This window comes from Peromyscus californicus, unplaced genomic scaffold (assembly GCF_007827085.1).
Source record: "Peromyscus californicus insignis strain IS unplaced genomic scaffold, ASM782708v3 Scaffold_12__1_contigs__length_115047231, whole genome shotgun sequence".
Classification (NCBI taxonomy): domain Eukaryota; kingdom Metazoa; phylum Chordata; class Mammalia; order Rodentia; family Cricetidae; genus Peromyscus; species Peromyscus californicus.
In genome coordinates, this window is record NW_026294413.1 from 60748058 (window position 1) to 60769992 (window position 21935).

The window sequence follows — 21935 nt, forward strand, 5'->3', positions numbered from 1 at the left end:
ACTGTGGTCACTTTATACTCAAAGGAAAGATATATTGTTCTTTGTTGTTGTTGTTGAAATCTGATTTTTAAACTCATAACAAAATTTCTGACAGTTTCCTTTCAGAACCCAAAAGCTTGCAGAATAATTACAAAACAGGAATGGTGGATGTTTGAAGGAGAATCTCCACCACCACCACCACCCCCACACTCAATAGTCTCATATATTTGAATACTTGGTCTTCAGTTGGTGGAACTGTTTGGGAAGGATTCAGAGGTGTGGCCTTGTCGGAGGAGCTGTGTCACTGGGGATGGGCTTTGATGTTTCCATAGACTCATGCCATTCCCAGTGTGGAATCTCTCTGCTTCCTGCCTGTGGATCAAGACATGATCTCTCAAGCTGTTCCTGCCTCCATGTCTCTACTCTGCCATCACGGACTTTCCCTCTGGAACTACAAGTCCAAATAAATGCTTTCTTTTATAAGTTGACTTGGTCATAGTGTTTTATCACTGCAATAGAAAAAAGTAACTAAGCTAAGACTGAAACACCTGCTATGCAGAAGTAAGTACATATGTGAGAAAGGGGAGAGTTCCTATGGTCACTCACATACAAGGGCAACCCTACTAGAAGAATTTTGCATCACACAACTTCAGAGGAAGGAGAGACTGCTCATACCTTCTAGCTATCTCTCTGTCGCTCACCTGGGCAAACTGAGGTGCAGTGAAGCTGCTGAGTGGTTTGGCGAAGGGCCCACGGCTTCTCAGTTACTTAATAAACTCAGGCAGGAAGAGTTTTGCTTTCTTATTATGTGATGCCAGGCAATGAACACAGGGTAACAGGATGAACAGACACATTGTGCTCCTCCTGGCAGTGGTCTGGTGGGCCAGGAGTATACTCTCGAGTATGGTGAGGTGCAGATTTTCCACCTTGATTACTGAGCAGCGTTAGACAGTGTGGGTGGCTGTCTGCAGCCTCCCCGAGGAAAACCATCTGCCGATTTCAGGGTGTTTAACACCCTCAACACATTCTCTTAGTCACTGCAGAGACTGAGAGGGGGATGTCTGAACCTCTCCCTCCCTCTCTCTCTCTCTCTCTCTCTCTCTCTCTCTCTCTCTCTCTCTCTCTCACACACACACACACACACACACACACACACACACACACACACACACACACACACACACACCAGCAAACCTTGGTTTCTATGGCAGTCAGTTCCCTGAGTGTCTGGCTGTCAATGGGAAAACAAAACAAAACAAAATCTCAAAACTCAAAACACACAGTCCAAGGAGAAGGAACTCTTTTACTAAACAGAAAAAAAACTCTTTGAAGGCGGACACTTATCATTACACTTTAGAAACTCACAGGAAAGCCTGGACTTGATGTCTGGCTTCGTGACTAGGAACCAGGGGGAGAGGGACGCTCGTTTTATCAGGGGAACGTGCTTTCTCACCATGATGCCCTCAGCCACAGGAGCTGCAGGCATTCCTCATCCTGCAGTGCTTTTCTCCTCCCTGGTTTCTGAGTTGTGATCATGCTTTACCTGTGTTGCCTTTTCCTACCCTGGTGGTGGTGTTGGGGGTAGAGAAGAGCCCTGTGCATGCCAGGAACTACTTCATGTACTACTGAACTACATCCCTACCCCTTTTCTGCACTGACTTATGAGAGAGGTTTTCTTCTTTGGCTTGTTGATGTGATGGCTATGTTGATTTTTGGTTGAACAGCTCTGCAGAGCTGTAATAACTCTCGTTTGGTCACACTGTGTAACTCATTTATGGATTGGTGCATTTGGACTACTAAGTTTTAGGAGAGATTACATATTCTCTAAACTTGTCTTTTTTTGTAATGTCCAAAGGAATTAATACCTTTGGTATTGATGTCAGGTATCATTGGTTGATTTTTAAAAATGAATTTATTGAGATAAAACTCACTACACTTCTGACCTTTTTAGAGATCAAGAATTCAATAGCTGATAACATATTCATGTTACATGATCATTGCCACCATCTACTTCCAGAGTATTTCTTTCACCCCAAAACAATTCAATTCTCCCTCCCCCTAACTTTGGTCAATATACTTTCTGTCTCTATTGAATCTCCTATTCTTGACATTTCACATAAATGTTATTCATATGATGTGGCCTTCTGTGTCTGGCTTCTTCCACTTAGCATGTTTTTAAATTCACATGTTATAACATGTATTATCACCACTCCATTCTCTTATACAAACACACACACACACACACACACACACACACACACACACACACACACACACACACACACACTTCCATTCATCCACTAATAAGAGATCAGGATTATTTCCCTTTCTTGGCTATTATAAATAATGTTTCTAAGAATATCTGTTTATATATTCTGTGTGAATATATTTTTTTCAATTCTAGCTATACAGGGATGAGTAAAAATGCTATGTCACAAGATAACTATTTTAACTCTTTGAAAAACTGATGGAATATTTTTCAAAGAGGCTATGTCATGTCATATTCCCATCAGCAACTCTAGTTTATCCATATTGCTTTCAAAACTGGTTTATTTGATTTTTGTTTTATTCTTTTAGATAGGTTTTCCTTATATAACCCAGACTGGCCTTGAACTCACAGTTCTCCTGCCCTAGGTATGTGTCATCAAGAATGGAGTAATTTTTCCAAAGGAATTAATAATTATTGACATATTGAACTATGCTTCAGGTATTTCATCAAGCAATTTATACATAAAACTTCTCTAAATTTTTTATAGAAAATGTGACATATAATTTACCATTTTAACCACTTTCAAATATACATTCTGTAGAATTAAGAACATTCAAATTAATATATGATAGTCATCACCTCTCTAGAACTTGTACATCTTTTCACATAAGTCCCTTCCTCGCCAGCTCAGGGTAACTACCATTCCATTTTCTGTCTCTACAGATTTGATGTAGTGAATACCACATGTATGTGGACATAACATGTTCTTTTGTGATAGGCATTCAGTATCCTGGAGTGTGCTGAAGTTACGTCTTTCTGAAGTTTCTGTGATATGCCTTCAGATATATGTATATATATTTATTTCACTCTATCATTCCATTCCATTCATGATGCACACCTAGTGGTTTTCATCCCGGGCTTTCTGTGATTACACTGCCATGACCATGAGCACACAACTATTTGCCTGAGTTTTACTTCTCTTATTTGGGGAAGACAGCACTGAGTTTTTGTGGTTTTGTTTTATTTGTTTGTTGAGACAAGGTCTCTCTATCTAGCTGTGACTGTCCTGGAACTTTCTATGTAGATCAGGCAGGCCTCAAACTGAAGAGGTCCCACTGCTTTTGCCTCCCATGTGCTGGGATTAAAGGCGTGTGCCACCACCGACTGGCCACCATTTAGTTTTTAATGTGAATCCAACACTACATTCCTGAGATAAACCTCACCTGACCATAATGTATTCGTTTGTACATATTGCTGGATGTGGTGAAATTTAGGTGTGTAGCATGTCTGTATGGAGAAAGGCATCCTAGTTTTCTCATATTGATTTGTAGCGCTTTAGTATCAGGAAATACTGATTTCCTACAATGGGTTGGGAAGTCTTTCATTCCTCAATTTCCAAAAGAGTTCCTGTAGTTTCACATATTTTCTTCCTTAATGTTTCATAAAATAGAACCAGCAGAACCATCTGGTCTAGGAGTCTAAAGGGAATGAAGAAGGGAGCTTTTGCTCTTGGCCTGCTTGCTCTTTCTTGCTGGCCAGTCCATTCCTTACAGCCACTACAGCCTACTTCTCCAGGATTCTGTCACATACTGAAGACCAGCTGAGACATCAAACGTCATGGACTGAACAACTACTGCATTCTTGGACCTTCCACTGGTAGAGCCATTGTTGGACAAGCTGGACCACAGCCTGTAAGTCATTCTAATAAATCCCACCCCCTCTCTTTCTCTCTCTCCATTCCCTTTTCTTTCCAATGGCATAAACCAAGGTCACTGATTTGAGACCCTGATTCTTTTATGATGCCAATGTTTGAGCTGTCTATATCAGAGAGAGATTCATTCTCTAAGTGCTGGTCTTCTAGAGCAGCTGTTCTCAACCTGTGGGTCATGACCCCTTTGGAGGGCAAATGACCCTTTCACAGGGGTCACCTAAGACCACCAGAAAACACAGATATTTACATTACAGCTCATAACAGTACCAAAATTACAGTCATGAAGTGCCAACAAAAATAATTTTATGTTTAGGGGTCACCACATGAGGAACTGTATGAAAGGGTCTCAGCTTTAGAAAAGTTGACAACCACTACTGTAGAGAATCCTGACTAACACAAGCTTTCTTTAAGGGAAGGTTTTAAACTAAAAAGTTGGCTTCTTTGGACACATATAGAGCTATTAGGACCATCTATTTCTCTTGAGTGATCTGCAGCTTGTGACTTTCAAAGATCTGTTGACTTCATCTGTTCTATACACCAACACATAACAATACAGTATTCACACATGGAGCTTCTGGAAGAGCATCAGGCCACTCTTTTCTGATATTGATAATTTCCAATGTTTCCCCCCTTGCTAGTCTAGCTAGAAGTTTATCACTCAGAAAACAGCCTTTGATGGCACTGACTTCTCTGCACTATCCGGTTTATACTTCATGAACTGCTGTAATAAACTGTCTTCCCTTCCCTCTGGGTAGCTTAAGTTTCTTTATTCCTTTCCCTTTTTATTCCCCCCCCCCAATGGCATAAACCAAGGTCACTGATTTGAGACCTCGCTTCTTTCATGACATCAATGTTGAGCTGTCAACCTCCCTTAGATGCTGCTGCAGATGTATCCTATAAATACTGGTATCCTTGTTTTTACTTTTATTCTCTTCAGAATGCTTTATGATTCCTTCTTTAACCCATAGACTATTCAGAAGTGTATTACTTACCTTCCAAATATTTTAGGATTTCCCAAGGGTCTATTCATCATCAAATTGTACTTTAATTCCATTCTTAGAACATATTTCTAAGTCCAAAACTTATCGAGACTTGCTTTATGGTTTTAATCATAGCAGAATCATTTCAGTTCTGTGTGCACTTGAAAATTGGGCATAATCCCATTTCCACTGAATGGAATTTCTACAGGTGACCATTGGGAAAGACTTGAATTGCTCTTGACAACTTTCTGCATGCCTGTTCTATCAGTTAGCAGGAAGAGAATGTTAATTTCTGACTACAACTGTGTATGCAGCCATTTGTCCCTAACATTTCATTGTTAACCTTATTTCAAAGCTATGCCAGTATCGTACAAAAAGGCTCATTATGGCCTTCTGCTGGACTGGCCCTTTATTTTTGCTCTGAAATCTGCTTCCATATTAATAAAGTTAGCTGAGCTTCATTTTGGTTAGTGTTCTCATGGTATGACTCTACCCTTCTGCCATCAACTTGCTTCTCACATGAATGACAGCGTCTTGTGTACAGGTTACATTTGAATCTCAAATCCTCACTCAATGGACTTAATTAAAAGTTGCCAGCTTCTAACTATCAGTTTTACTTTATTAATATTTAATGTGTTATTGATATTTTCAGTTTCAACCCCTTCCTATGTATTCTCTTTTTTCCATTTTCTTTTTCTGTTTTTCTCTTGCTTTGGCCTTCATTTTTACTCCTGAAAATCATTTCCCATTTCTATTTTATTTCATTGGTTAGTAGCTGTATTTGTCACAGTACCAGTTGCTTATGGTGAACAGTATGTACCTCTAATTTACCAGTTTTCATGTTGAGCATAACAACTTCACAACAGCATATTTCTATTTTTCCCTACCTCCTACTTTTATAAATATCATCATTACACATTTTTTTTTTTTTTTTTTTTTTTTTTGGTTTTTCGAGACAGGGTTTCTCTGTGTAGCTTTGCGCCTTTCCTGGAACTCACTTGGTAGCCCAGGCTGGCCTCGAACTCACAGAGATCCGCCTGGCTCTGCCTCCCGAGTGCTGGGATTAAAGGCGTGCGCCACCACCGCCCGGCTCATTACACATTTTAATTCTATATCTGATACCACTTCTATGTTGTTGTTATTTTGAGTTAAATACCCAAGGATCCTTTAAAGAGACTGTATTGCAGTTACTATTTTGTTCTTCTTCACTCTTTGAGTAGATGCACATTTCCCATTGGCATAACTTTCTTCCTGAAGATTTTCCTTTGATGTTTCCTCTAATGGAGGTCTATAAGAAATGAGTTTTTTTGTGTTCTTTATGACTGAAAAAGTTTTAATTTAATTTTAATTTTTGAAAGATGCCCTCTCAGAGTATAGAATTCTATGTTTAAACATTCCTTCAGCACTTTAAATATACTGTTCCATTGATATCAAATCTATCACTAGCTTAATAATTTATGGTCTAATCTACTTACCCATTGTGTTTTAGAATTTCAGTAATATTTTTCATGTTTTTAAAAGTTTGACTTTTTAAAAATATGATTTTTATTTATAGTGCTTTTGTTTTGTTAGCTCCTAGTTTCTATACTTTTTAAAAATATTATTTTATTTTATGTGTTTCGGTGTTTTGTCTGCATGTAGGAGCACTGTGTGGGTCAAGGCCTATGGAGGCCAGAGAGGGCTTTGTATTCCCAGGAACTGGAGTCCCAGACAGCTGTGCGTCACCACACAGGTGCGGGAACCAAACCGAGGTCTTCTCCAAGCACACCAGGTGCTCTTAACTACTTAGCCATCACTCCAGCTCCCACTTTGACTTTTCGTTTGTCTGTTCTGTTTTGGTTTTTAGAAAGGCTTTGCTATGTAGCCTAGGTTGGCTGCAACACTTAGCCTTAGTTTTCAGGCAGATGGTGGCACACACTTTTAATTCCAGTACTTGGAATCACATGCCTATAATCCAAACACTTAGTAGCATAGTGTCTTTGGAGGTCATGGACGGGATGCTGGGTAACCACAAAGAATGAGTGAGATCAAGAAATCTGGATAAAATGACATCTGCGTCTTAAAGATCTAATGCCTGATTACATACTATTGGTCTGAATACAGGCCCCTTCCAGACACTACTTCTGATTGACAGAATGAATTTGGCCAATAAGTCAATGTTGAAGATGCAATAGAAATTGACCCCCCCCCCCACCCTCACACGCATGTCAAAGCATTTCACCAAACATGGAACAAGGCTCAGCTGAAGCAACCTGAGGCTGACTCCACTTTTCCTGAGCCTGCTGCACCATTCCAGGAAGCATGGTGTAGAAAGACAAAGCTGTGGGCTTGGCAGTCACCCTGACTTAGTCTGTGTTGCACTTGACCTTACAAGTAACCCAGGTTCTCCCAGGCTCAGCAACTTAATTCACAACTGGGATAATACTGACCTCACAGGGTTCCTCTTTTTGTTCCCCCACGTAATTTAAGTGTTCTTAGTGAGAATGAAAACTACCAAAACATAGTTCTGGAGGCAGTTAACAATAGTCCTTTGACTCCTACCTTGATAGTTTTTCACAGGTGTCATCTTGTTATAATCTTCAGACAAAATAAATTCCTACAAGACAAAAGAAAAGCATTAAGCAAAGGGAATTTTTTCTTGAGATTTTATTTATTTTTATTTTATGTGTATGGGTGTTTAGCTTGCATGCATGTCTGTGCACCATGTGCATGCAGTGCCCACAGAGGCCAGAAGCGGGTGTCAGGTCCTCTGGAACTAGTTACAGACAGTTGTTTGATGTCGAGTGGGTGCTGGAAATTGAACCCAGTCCTCTGGAAGGACAGCCAGTGCTCCTAACAGTGGAGTCATCTTCCAGTCCTCAAGCAAAAGTAAAGTTTTTAATGAACAATTATGCTTTGGTAAACAGACTGCATAACAAAATTACATGCAACATTAGCGGCTTGTCAATCAACTCTGCATGTGTGATCATCTCCAACAGCAATCCAAACTCTGATCCATCACAAGAGCAGAAATTTTACCTCACAGCTCTCAAGCTGGCTTTTCTTATATGAGGAGAATCATATGAGATTATTTTCCAAGTCAGGGTTCTGGTCAATGTCAATCCTAACTGGATTCAAAATCTCACTGGTGCCACAGCAAACACTGAAAGACTTTAGCAGTGAGCAAATACTGTTAGGTATTTGGAGTCTGCTGTTAACATTAGCAATTCATTTTCCTTACAACAAGCTCCCTGTTGCTCTTCGTGCTCAGTCCCTGTATTTCTAGGGCCATGGCACAGTTCCCTGGCAGAGTGAATTGTCAACATGTCTGTTAGTTGTGTTGACAAATCTAGACAACAAAGGCACAGAAGACATTAGTTTCTACATAGCACACCTTGTGGGGGCACACAAAAGGGTCTCACCTAAGCACCCATGCAGTTGGTGATGCCCGTGTAGACACCAACCAGGTATTTACAAGGCCTGGCCAAGGGTTGAGCTCTTCCACTTTCTCAAATGCAAATCCCCACATATCTTTGAAGGTGAATTGCGGAGCAGAGGTGAAGGAGTAACATGAGATAAAGCAATGCTTTCATCTGGGCTTACAACAGAACAATAAGGCTTTTCACAACAGCTGGAAGCATCCAGAATTTTTCTCTGGTGACTTATAGAGTGGGTGGGAGGACAGACATGGACACTCCTTTCTTGCTAGTAGGTGCTTATTGAGTTCACATAGCTTATGTAATTGTTTAAGTGAAAAGAGTGTGTTATTCTTGTGACAGATGTCACAAAGGTAAAATAGGGCAGCATGACAGAATACACTCGTTTCTTTGGTTCTGTGTTTTGGTCACAGACCCCATAAGAAGCTTACCTACAAAGGGATTTTCTTTAGAATGTTTTTCTTGGGAAAAACATTACTCAGCTTGCCAGTTTAAATTCATATCGTGAGTCCTTCAAGGAGCAGCACCATATCTACTCATTTCTGAAGAGTTTAACTCAAAACGTGACAGATAAAGTTGAAAAGAAGCATACAGCTCCCCTCTGAAGAACTGACAGACATGTCTGGCTGACTGACCGTGGGAGCCTCACACAAGACTATCTCCCCAGAGCCTCCCACACAGACAGAGAAAACATGTCTGCTGTAAACACAACTGATAACGGGGCCAATTTGTTTAGTTCATGTTGAACATACTGAAATGGTTCACTGACCTAGTAAAAAAGACCCGAATTCCTCTTGGAAAAAGGCAAGGCATACAATAAAACAATTTGATGCAGGTTTTCACTTAGGATTAAAGGCATGCGTAAAAATAGAAAATTACCAGCTCACTTTGTACTAGTAAACTAATTTTTAAAAATACTTTCTTCCCATTGATAATAAAAACACATAGACAAGAAAAATTTGGGGGAGATCTTGTCACTTTTTATTGATGTGCGTATATATAACAATGGAAACCACATGCTAGTGTAAGTATACCAAAGATAAATATTTAAAGGTCCTTTTGAGATATCTATCATACTGTTATTATACAGTGTAATGATATGATCTATGATAAAATGGAATGTGAAAACTAATTGGTGATGCTTTTTAATATCAACAAATCCGGCAGTCATCCTTTATTCACCAATTTTATTCTTTTTTTTTTAATGAATTCACAGGATGCTATAATGTTCAGAAGGTATGTTACATGACAGTGTATGCCTAATGAAGAAATGATAGATACTGACTGGTCAGAATTTTATATATATATAATATATTATTACTCACAAAAAATCTAATGTGAAATTCTGGCTAAAGTTTAAATTTATTTCCTTAGAAGTGACCTATCAAAATCAGATTACACATATTTTAAATTATTTTAGAAAAAAACTACCCTCTTATTTTCTCCATCCTACTGTCTACCTATTACCTAATTAATTTTAATGCATATTATAGTGCATCAAACACACAAGGGAAACACAGGGGAAAGTTAGTAACTGTCTGCACATTCAATCCTACTTTTTAAGCAAAGAGACAGACTATTCAGTGTATCCTTGTATATCTTGTTTAAAAATGTAAACACTTTTGGAAACATACACAGAGGGAAACACACACTTGGGGTTTGTTTAGTTAGGTCGTATAAAACTAGGATAATGGCTATTTCCCTTAAAATATATCGGAGCTATCTTTCCAGGATTCACTTCGTTTAACTTACTCTTTCTAATGAAGGAGCAAGGTATTCTATAAAATGGGTGTACCATTTATTTTTCAAGTCCCGCCCTTTTTAAATGGTCACTTAGTCTGCTAATTTGCACTATTATAAAACAGCATGTAGACCCATATGACCTGATGTATAGAGGAGATTGCCGACTCAAAGACTGAACACTGCCATATCACTCTTCATGAGGCATAAAGGCACTCAGTCTCTACCTTCACATGACAGTGATTTACTCAATTGCAGCAACAGACCTGTTCATCTTTTCACTTTTGCCAAACTAATGTGCAAGAAAATGGCATCTCAATGTAATTTAATGTGCACTAATGTTTACATATACCGATTCTTTCTTTTTCTTTCTTTCTTTTTTTTTTTTGGCACACTCATGTTTTGTATAAATTTTTGTTTAGATGTTGCTTTAGATTGGTGCCATACCGCCCCCCCCCCCCAAAAAAAAAACTAAGACAAAAAAACAAAAACAAAAAACTGACTCTGAGGTAGTCTTTAGTTGAACCCTAGATCTGGGCGTGAAGTTCCAGCAACATAAGCAAAGGACCAACAGAGAGAAACCAAGAAAGATGCTGGCACATCCCCACTGAGCTGGCCTGAGTCTCAGAGAAGGCCAGCCAGATCTCCAGCACACAGGAGGTTGTTGGCTGGACAGACAGAAGTAAGGACACGGGAGGGAAGGAAGGGGACAGGATTTCCCTGTAGCTTTCTCTGTCTTCCTTTGGACTGTGATATTAGTTCACAGGACTTTAGCATCTCCTTCTGCCTGGGAAATAGCTTCACCTAGCCCCATATGCAGCCTGGCGAAGTCAGATCTCAGGACTAGCAGAGTAGTGCTTCTAGAAGTGAGAAAGCGGCGAGGAACCAGGCACTCTGGGCTGTGGTTAAGAGTGTAACGATAAACCCCAAGGCATCTGGGTAACAGTAACTCCTGAGGCCATGGATACAGTGGCCATGCCATTTTGTATTCTGTAATTTTCTTACTGAAGTATAGAAAGACTTTGACTACTAGACTTTGTAACCCACTGTCTAATAATTAAAATCTTTCTCTCTCTCAATATCCTGCCTTTGTTTTTACTTACCGGAACTTCTGTATTGAAAAATTCACTGATAAACAAATAAGCAATTGTGGCATCCTGAGTTGAAATTGAAGTTTGGGGAAGTTTTTGAGTGGGGTTGCAAGTAGCCCAGGTTGGCCTTGAACTCCCTATGTGATCCAAACCCTTGCCTCCACCTCCAGAGAGCTGGGACTGCAGGCTTGTACCACCATGCCATTTATGAAGTGCTGCAGACGGAAGCCAGGCCCGCATGCATGCATGCATGCATGTGAGTTGAGAACACTCTGCCAACTGGGTTACATCCTCAGCCTCGGCGCGGTAATTTTAAAGTTTTTCTTTATAAAAATACTTCAATTGAAATGTCTTCCATGGAGAATACACTCAGATCTTTCTAAACTCTTTAACTGGTTGAACATCTGCAGCCACTGTTTTGCTTTTCTTTGTCTCTCAATTCCTCTGAAAACCAAGCCTAGCAAAATCAGTCAATCAGATGGTAAAATTACTTTAATTGGACTGTATTACTTTTTTTTTTTTAAGTTGCTAACATGTCCTGTCATTTTAAAAAGTTCTAAAAAGTCCATGCTTGGCTAAACACATGCCAATCACAACACTCTGGAACACTTCACAAGAACTGTTACCACTTTCACTTGACATACATCTGTCAAATAGACACCATGGCTTTTGTTCGGTAATATTGAGTTCCCTCAACTAATCACATTTGTTAATGAGTTTTTGTCAGCCTAAGAAGGATGCCAGTAGGTGGTATAATGTGTTTTTTCCACTGGAATGAAACATACCATTTTGTTTTCTGGTCACCCTTAGACCCCTACACATCACAAGTTCTTGGTCCTGGAGTCATTCTGTCTCTCTGCTCTGGTGTGATCAATCAGTCAAGGAATATTACACAGTTCTAAGCATGGTCCACCACCTCTCCTGCTTTGTAAGGATCAACAAAACAGATCCATAAGAATCCTGAAGATGAAGCCACAGCACCTTACACGTTAAAAAACCTACTGGGTAGCAAGATGGCTCAGCAACTAAAGCCCCTGCCATGGTCTTAGTTTAATCCACAGAATCCATGGCAAATAAAAAGGAGAAAGTCAATTCCACAAAATTATCCTCAGCATGTATGTACCCCTCCCCCCAACATACATCAGAAGCACAATAATAAATTTTTAATCTACACTTTAAGTTTCTTGCTTTATTTGAAAGCCTGCCAACAACTCCTCACTCTTTTTAAAATCTAACACTACTTCAGATTAAACACAGAATCTAAAATTAGATTATTAGCTACCAACTGTTTGTGGTGTATCAAAGACATATGCTGACTAGAATGTATGATAAGTCTACTTTTATCAAGAAAACAAAACTATAGTTACATTCCCTAAAAGGGCTTTCTTCTCAGAAAAAGGAACAAAAGCAATCACCAAGGTCACACCCAAATAAAGACTCAGCCCAAATTACAAAGAATGAAGGGAGAAATAAGGGCATATGCTTCATTACCTAGCGAAAGGTCACAAAGATCCCCAGACTCAAAGCACTATGTGTGCTACACAAAGCCATCCCTGAAGAGGAGACACATTAAGAGTTTGCTAAGCTGGTCCACACCGCCACTGACTTGGGAGTCTGCTCCCTCATCTGCAGCTCTGATGTGAAGGTTTGATTTGTTCATGGTCTCCCACATTTCTTTATGTTCCTTCCCTATGTTTTTAGGTCTGATTTCAATGTTCCTTGATTATTTCGCCTAGCTCCTCTACTTCATCTTCGAGTCCTAACATTCTGTCTTCGGTGTGATTCACTCCACTTGTCGCTTTCCTTGAAGTTTGTAGTGCAGCCATTGGGTTTTTCAATTCCAATTCCATCTCTGTTTCAGCTGGAGTCCTCTTCAATGTTTATCTCATTATTGAATTCCATCTCAAGTCCTGGGCTGCCTTTGTCCTTTCCATCAGCCTTGTGCTTGTGTTTTCTTGGGCATCATTCGGTGTTTATTGTCCTTAAGTTCTTCCTCTTTAATTTCACTGAGCTGTTTGTGTTTTCTTTAAATTCCTTGATTTTTTTTTAATGAAGTTTATGATGGTTCTTTTAAATTCTGTATCCTGGGTTCAACTAGGTAATTCTCATTGGCAAGTATTTTTACAGAAGAGTGGATTTTGGAGGTGAAATACTGGCTTGACCTTTCATATTGTTTTTAGTTTTGCAATGAGACCTGAGTATATGGACTTCTTTTGTTAGTCTGCTATGGACAGAGTAGTTGGGGCATAAGAGAGGATGTATGGGCAGGTTAAGCCTAGGAGCTGGAAGTGGCTTAGGTGGAATGAAATCAGGGGGACAGAGAAGACTAGGCTAGTGTGCAGGATGAATGCCCTGGTCCAAGCTTGGAGTGAAGGGTTAGATCTGGCTGGGTGGAGAAGTTGGATGTGGTATGGGATGGGCCTGTAAGGAAGCCTGGAAGTTGGTTGTGGATGGCAGGGATGCCCATCTAGGCTGGAGCAATGGATATGAGCACCATGCAACCTCCAAAAGAGGGAAGCAACCAACAGTCCTACCCAGCACACCTATGAACCACAATGACCAGCATGGCATGATAGCCCTAAGGGTGCAGCAGTGATACATATAACTTGAGAGTAGTCAACAACTCTCTAGATGGACTTAAGACCTGCTCAACAAGAAGGAAATCCGCCTGGTACTGGGCTCGTTTAGTCATGGATCTTAGGGGGAGAACCTATAACTGCTCTTTTACTAAACTGGCAGACTCCCTAACTACAGTATACATGATTTATTCTTATACCCACAGGTAAGTATAATCCTCAAGCCCACATCAAGGAAACTGCAACAGATAAGAGACCATTACAGAAAATCATAACCAATCAAAATGCAGAGCTATGGAGTCTAGTCCCAATGGATATATTCAATACAACTACTCTACCTAAGGCTCGGGGATCATTGTGAAGATGGGGTGGAAGACTGTAAAACTAGAGGAACAGGGAGTTTTATGTGAGCCTATGCCTGCTAGTAATGTCAGAAGTCACCAACATGACTGTCTAACATGAGCTGAACAATGACACCAACACTAGGCATGTTAATGTGGACTGGAGAAAGCCCTCAAGACCTCCACCCTACACAGAGAACCACAGGAAACTAAGGAACATTGAGAATGGGAGAAATAAATCTTCCTCAGAGAAAAGCACACCAGAGGTCACCCAATACCAAAGGTCAGCCCTGAAAACATACATACAAATACCATTATACAGACTGAACGACTCATACAACTAACATTATACAGACCGAACAGTTATATATATGTTACATACAGGTAGTACATAACAATTAATAAAAAATGAGGACATGAATTTGAAAGAGAGCAAGTATGGGTATATGGGAGGTGTAGAGAGAGAGGCGAGAAGAAGAAACAACAATGCAATTACATTATAATCTCAAAAAATGAAAGAAAGAAAACATTAAAAGGATTAATGTCCATAATATGACCTTACAATTTTAAAGAAAACAAGTAATTTAATTTCTATTGTTTCCAATATATTTCCCCAGATAATAATGCAAGTTAGGTAGTGAACTCTTATCCTTAAAAGCAGCTCACCCCAATTCTGTAATACAGAAATGACACGGTAACTCTTCTTCACAATTATAAAGGCTGTCCTTCTGTGGGAATCATTTCTCTGTCAGGGTTCTAAGTGAGTCAGCAGCTATTTCCTGGAGACTTTTTTCTTTCCATAACACCTGCTGAACACACACACACACACACACACAGGTTTGATGGCCACAGAGACAGAGGAGTGCCACTCTACAACTCCACTCATTAGGTATTTACAGACGAAGTCCAGTTGGGAATGTGATATTAGTAAACTTCTTATTTTATAGTAGCTGAGTCTGTTTACAGAAGCATCCAGAACACTGTCAAATACGTTACTCAATGTTTTGGTTACAACTGAAGGTGAATGGGTACACATGTGTGAGCATGAGTGTGAAGACATTCAGCCCTCGACCCAGGTCCTGCTTCTCCCTTCCCCAGCTCCCGGAGCCACCCTTCTAGTTCCCTTACATTAAATATTCAGTTCTTACTTAGATTTTGGGTAAACTCAGCATTAAATTTAACAGTAGGAAAACAAAACCTCTCAACTCCTTAATCACTCAATGTACTCCATTGTTGTTGAGTTTAATGAAACATACAGGTGGCTTTTAGAGCTAGTTAACCAGAGATTAGTACTACTGAAAGCAGAGGGCATCCTCTCCCACCCAGGGAGAACATGCTTACATACTGTATTTTACTTTTCTAAAAAGGAACTTATAGTCAAGATTTCAAGGTGTAAATCAAACATGGATGTTGAACGTTTGGGATTCTTTACAAGGAAGAATGTAACACAAGGAGAGAGCTGAGCGCAAAAGATAGTATGTGTTCATACAGGTCCTCCATGCGAACGTTTCTTCTCTCTGACTATGATTTCCTGAGATGTCTATGCAAGTGAACTTGACAGTGCTGTTTGGTTTGCAACTGCAGAACTGTGCTTATTTTACTGAGCATAATGTCCTTGGGTTTACTGATATTTGTCACATGAAACAGGATTTTCTTCTTCCTTTTAAGGATGCAAAATATTCCATCGTGTGTACACACTGCATTTTCTTTATTCATCTCTTGACAGATACTTAGCTTATTGCTGCCTCTGGGCTACTGTGAATTCTGCAAATATCTGCTTTCAATTCCACTAGACAGGCACCCCTAAGTAGGACTGCTGGATCATACAGTAATTCTAGTTTTAATAATCTGAGGAACTCCTACATGAGTTTGATTTAAAATCAGTATCATAGAAGTATTACCACCTTTAAAATTGCCTTCATTTTTATCACGTACCTTCCGAATTAGTGGTGTCGACTTTTTGCCTCTGTTTTCAGGGATTTCAGAATCAAATTTACATTGTGACCCATGCAAATTGTGCTGTTCCTAACAATCTGCACATATAGTTATTCTAGGTTTCATGCACGCTCTTTTGGTTGCAAGGGAGGATGTTCCAAGACGAGTCAGAGCCTGTGAGCAGAGGCCTTGCAAGGAAGCTGGGCGGGCCAACCTGTTTCATACATCCCTTGGGATGTCTGCTGCTCTGTAAGGAAACCCAATGAATGCAAAACAACTCAGCTTCCATTCTCTCATCACTGGAGCATCCATGAAGTCATCGCAGAGCACAGAGGACTTGCAGGGCGATGGCACTACTCTGTACGATAGATACAGTGTTGGCTGCACGTCATTGACACTTGTCTGTACTGAGAGAATGCACAGCGTCAAGAATGAACCCTGAGCCATGGACTGTGGGTGATAATGTGTCCACAAGAGATCATTACTGACCATAAACATACCTCTCTGGTGGGAGATGTTGATGGCAATCGGGGGTGGGGGGAGAGTGGCAAGGAGCTGGGGCGGGGGCACGGTGAAACGTCTACACCTTCATCTCTACATCAGAACAATACTCAAGATGCCCACAAATAGAACTTCAAATCCTAGAATAATGCTAAAAATGACCTTCTAAGATTGTTTGGTTTTGTTTTTTTCCCCTGAGAATCTTTTTACTAAAGCTTGAGAGAAAAGCAACAAAGCAGGTAAGCTGAAAACCCCAACAAAAGGGAGGTCTTTGGAGAAACAAGGAGGAAGCCCAGGTGTCAGGGAAGGCACGTGGAGGCTTTTGGCAGGTATCCAAAAAAAAGAGGAAAGTTAGACTTTTTGAATTAGAACTCAGAAAAGTGGGCGGGCTTGGTGTGAGGTACGCAGTCTACAGGCTTCACAACAGTGTCCTGGAACTTGCACGCTTCTGAAAACTACTCAGGACTCTAAAGGACATTCGTTTACTTAGGTTCTATAAATTGATACCTATTATACTAGAAATAAAACCTGATGAAATTATAGACTATTTTATAAACAAACTTATATTGGCTAATAAAGTCCATGAAAAGTGGAACTTTTTATAAACAAAACTTAGTGACAAGAGTTGTACTGTTTTCCATTTTAACAAGTCTCATTAATGTCTGGCTGAAGAGAAGACAACTGGAGCCTCATGCTGCTTCCGCATCATCAGGAAGTGGGAGTGGAAAGACCAGGTCTCAGAGCTGTGATACAGTGGCTTCCGTTCACTGACCTCACTTTGGGAGCGGCTGGCTTCAGTGACTCAGCTGGCCTGAGGTTTGCTCCCCTTGACTTCAGATCCTGGGGCCTGCCTGCACTGCTCCTGACCGCCTGCAATGGTGAAAAGGGGCTTTGCTGCCTATCACGTATCTCACACCCAGGAATTGAGAGGTTAGGTGCCCTTTTCTGCCTCTGTCGAAGACCAGGGACCCTCCTGACCAGGGGTAGTTTAAGAAGTGGAGGGAAGAAAAAGCTTTAGCTTCAAACCCCTCTCAGTTGTGTAGGAAACCTCTAGGCACATTTCTGACTGATATGCATGGCACACAGAAGCACGTGGAATAAGGGAAGGAAAGAAAGTTGGGGTGTGTGCAGTAACAGCAGCCAACTGTCTTTCCATATTGAAAGTATCATCTACAAGAAACTGCTAGTTTGGAGTTTTACTGTTGCCCAAGGCCCAAGTGTTGAAGTCTCCTTGGTCATAGGGTGTTACTACTGGTAGAATCTTTGGGGGATGGGGCCGAGTGGGAGGAAGTCATTGTAGTGTGCCCTCCTAAAAATGGCTCAAAACTTTTGAGAAAATTATTCAGAACACACAAAAAAAGCTGCCTCATGGAAGTGTAAACTTTATAAATGATGTCATGATTGGTACACTAAAAACTTCAGCTAGACTATTGTTTCACTTAGGAGCAGCTCATGAAAGGCATTTCATTTCCCTTTCTTAAGTGTTGGATGTCCTGGAGTTGCAGGGTCTGAGGCAGCAAAAAATGCTACTGTGAGTATGTTAATTTAGACAGAGCAGTTCTCTATTAATGCTAACACATTTGGAAGGACATAAAATAGTAACATGCTATACAAAAATGAAGTTAATTTTTTTCCTGTGAGGCCTACTGTAAATAAGTGCGACAGATACTAACTGATTTACTATTTAAAGAACCCACCAGGGAAGAATGAAATGACTTGCTACACATCAATAGTAGACTTTGAAGTAGGAAATATGACTTCTCAACTGGAGGTTCAATGCTTCCCACAGTCCAATTACATAAAAATGGGTGCAATTAACAGGCAGCCCAATAATTTAAGAAGGAACAGAGCCTATTACTATGGTGTTGCTTCTCCTAGTCAGTCTGAGAATTAGAACAATAAATGCCTTTGACTCAAACCTCAAGACTAACCAATGTTCACTTCCTGGGTCAGTTAAAACCACCATATCCTGCATCTCACGGTATTCATAGCCAAGATGTCCATTCATACTTGCTTTATATCTTTTTCTGGCTTTAAGCCCACAGTTCTTTCAGTCCTGAACACTATTTAAGAAGTAAATATGGCCGGGGGGTGGCGGTGGTGCACACCTTTAATCACAGCACCAGGGAGGCGGAGGCAGGTGGATCTCTGTGAGTTCGAGGCCAGCCTGGTCTACAGAGCTAGTTCCAGGACAGCTAGGGATGTTACACAGAGAAACCCTGTCTCAGACTCCCCCTGCCCAAAAAAAAGGGAAAGTTAACCTACTACTGAAATGAAAACCATTTCTGCCATATAAGGAATTATTATTACTGACACATGACTGGGAGCCAAGACCTTTATGTTGCTCATTGGCTTGTCTGTGTAGCCTAGGCAATCCTTGAACTAGAGATCCTCCTTCCTTGGCCTACTGCATGCTGGGATTTGAGGCTGTACCTGGCTTGGCTAGGTTTTTATTCACTCAAAAAGTATTTCCCAGAATCCAATTTCACAATGTTCTCTACAGAGTATGGGAAATGCCACTGCATATATTTCCTGCCTTGAAGCTACTCATGCTAAGAGAAAACAAAGGAACACCACATATTAAACTCCTCTGATTCCACAGACACTTTCAGTGACTTCATGTGTCATTTATTAAATACAAAAGGATATAAATGGAATATACAGAAATGTTAACGTAGAAATGTGAACTAAGAACCTTCCAACAAAGCTGTGCAGATGGCCTCTGACTGGGATGGCTCTGGGTCTCCAGGTCTAGTCTTAAAAGCAGGGTAAGTCCTGGGGAGGTCTGCGAGAGGGGGTCAGGTGTGAGGGCTAACATCTGATTTTAGTAATGTGGCTCCTCATTCCTGGTGTGGATGTGAACCACACGTCTGATATTTGGTAGTAGAACTCTGATAGGTAGATTGACAAGTAGGGGCAAAAAAGTGCTTTGAATTTTATTCTTCCTGAAGTTGCTGAGAACTTATACCCTAAGGAGGGGTAAAATTAAACTATAAGTTTGAGAATGAGGAAAAAGAGGGAATAGGAGACAACAGACAGCAAGGGCAGTCTAGTGGATTACTGCAATGGGCCACAGTCAAAACTGTAAGGGATAGAACATTTTTTAAATCTAGTGAACAGACTGTAGATAGTTCTGGGGCTGAGGGAAGATGTGGCTTATGTTTCTGGATGGGGCTCTGCATGATGCCATTTACTAAAGGAACAAGGGACAATGGGCTAAATCTAAAGTATCTTTGAGACATCCAGGTTGAAGGCACAGTCAGTTTCTGCAGCCTGAGTCCGGGGCTCAGTACAGCAGCAGCCTGAAGCACAGTCCCGAGAAGTGGAGGAGCAGGACAGTGAAGCTACAGGGCAGATTAACAGGAAAGAGTGGGCAGGAGGGAAGGAAGCTCGAGAGAATATCATCCCAGAGTGTCAAATGGAAGAATCAGGAGGGGGATCCGGAGGAAATGCAGAGACTTAGAAAAAACCATACCAAACACCAAACCATGACTCCATTTAGTACCCTGGGAGGCACCCTTCCCATCCTACCCCAATCAGAAAGCTCAAGGCTAAAGGACCAGCTCCACCCCTTTTTTTGAGGTGTGTGGGTCTCACTAAGTAGTCCACACTGGCCTTGAATTGAGAATCCTCCCATTTCAGCCTCCAAAGTAGCTGGAATTACAGGCATGTACCACTATGCCTGGCTTGCTCTAACGTTTTTTGACTTCTCTCTAATCTAGGAAACCAACTGGACCCATGTGATGGCTGCTGATGGGAAAGTCATGCTGGTCTTTGTGTCAATGTGGTAAGCAGTCCCTCTTCAATCTTCTCTGAGATGAAGGTCTAATATTGATAGTATATGAAAATGTACAGTCGTTCCTTGGTAACTGGGAGAACAGCTGCTCCTGCATCTGCAATGGGGAGGAGCTAGAGATGAGTGATGTGGAGCATGGATCCAAACTGGTGTGTGTGTGTGTGTGTGTGTGTGTGTGTGTGTGTGTGTGTGTGTGTGTGTGTGTGTGTTGGGGTTGGGTGGGTGCATAAACCGCAAGAAGCACACGCCTTGGAAAGCAAACCTACCTTTAGTTACAACACCCTAGGTCACTGCACAGCTCAGCAAGAACCCCAGAGACCAGGGCAGACAAGACATACCACCACACCCTTCTCTGATGACATAAGCCTCATGACTGCCTGGGATCAAAAGCAGCTGACAGCCATTCCGTCATGACAGAACCTGCTCCCGCCCCACACTTTGGCTCCATGAGCTCTGAAGCCTTACAGCACAAACACAAGCATCAGAGGGCTCTTTGGGGACACCACTCGTGGCTCTGCTGCTGTCAAGTACGAGAGAGAGGAAGACTTCACCAGTGATTAACATGGGCTCTGAACAGGACTGGAGAAACCGGCATGACTCTAACTTCTCCAAGAGATGAAGTCCATATGGAAATTAGCAAAGTATCTTATGTCTACAGAGAATATTCTTTTATTTGATGGGTATAGTAAAGAAAATTGATTCCTATTGCTGAAAAACAATGTAGGGGCCTGGGGAGATGGCTCAGCAGGTAATACACCTGTTGTTACCCCAGAATCTGTGTAAAAGCCAGTGGCTGAGGTAGCTGACCTGTAACCCCAGCACAGGATATAGAGACAGAAAACACATTCACCCCTGCCAACAAGTTAGTCAGTCAGACAGGTCCAAAACACTTGTAGGACAATTGAGGAAGATACCCAACACTGATCTCCATCTTCAGATTCACAAGTGAATACATATCCATCCACACACACAAATACATACATGCATATACACTACACCCACCCACTTTGACCTTGGGTCACTCACTGAACCTGGAGTTCACTGATTTGGCAGTAATAGCTGCCCAGCAATCACCAAAGATGCTCCTATCTCTGCTTTCCCTCTACTAGGATCACAGGGGCATGCCACTACATCTGGCTTTTTATCTAGGTACTTGGGATTCTAACTCAGTTCCTTGGGCAAGCAATGTACCAACTGAGCCATCTGCCCAGTCCCTCCTTTTAAGGGTGATGAAGATGAAATGGCATTGACTTAAACATGTCTACAGAAAAATACGGCTTTTGGTGCTCTACATTTTGTAAATTACTGAAGAATTACTATGATGATTCAGCAAAGACAAAAGATGCTTCTTCTAGGGCATTTCTTCCCCCGGACATGGCCTACTAAATCCACTTGACATGGGTTTGGAAGATTCATGGATACTGGCTACAGAGCCTGCTGCTGCCGCCAGCGACATTGGCAGGAGCTAATATTTATCTGTGCTATGCACAGGCTGTTCTAGGAGTTTTCCATGTGTCATCCTGACACACACTATATAAAATGAATACAATTATCATCCTCACTGATGACTGAGACAGAGAGCAAAGAACCTTGTGCAGCGTGATAGAGTAGAAGGCGGAAGTGCTGTGACTCAATTCCGGCAGTGAGACTCCAGAGTCTG

The 21935-nt window shown here is 41.1% G+C and overlaps 1 protein-coding gene across 1 annotated transcript in view; it reads right to left on the bottom strand.

Annotated features, from left to right (window-relative positions):
* Nucleotides 1–21935, bottom strand: part of Wdfy2 (WD repeat and FYVE domain containing 2) — a 151984-nt gene that overhangs the window by 38790 nt on the left and 91259 nt on the right. Inside the window, exon 4 of the mRNA XM_052732983.1 lies at nucleotides 7421–7475. Within this exon, the coding sequence (XP_052588943.1) occupies nucleotides 7421–7475 (55 nt within the window). The remainder of the gene's footprint in view (nucleotides 1–7420; nucleotides 7476–21935) is intronic.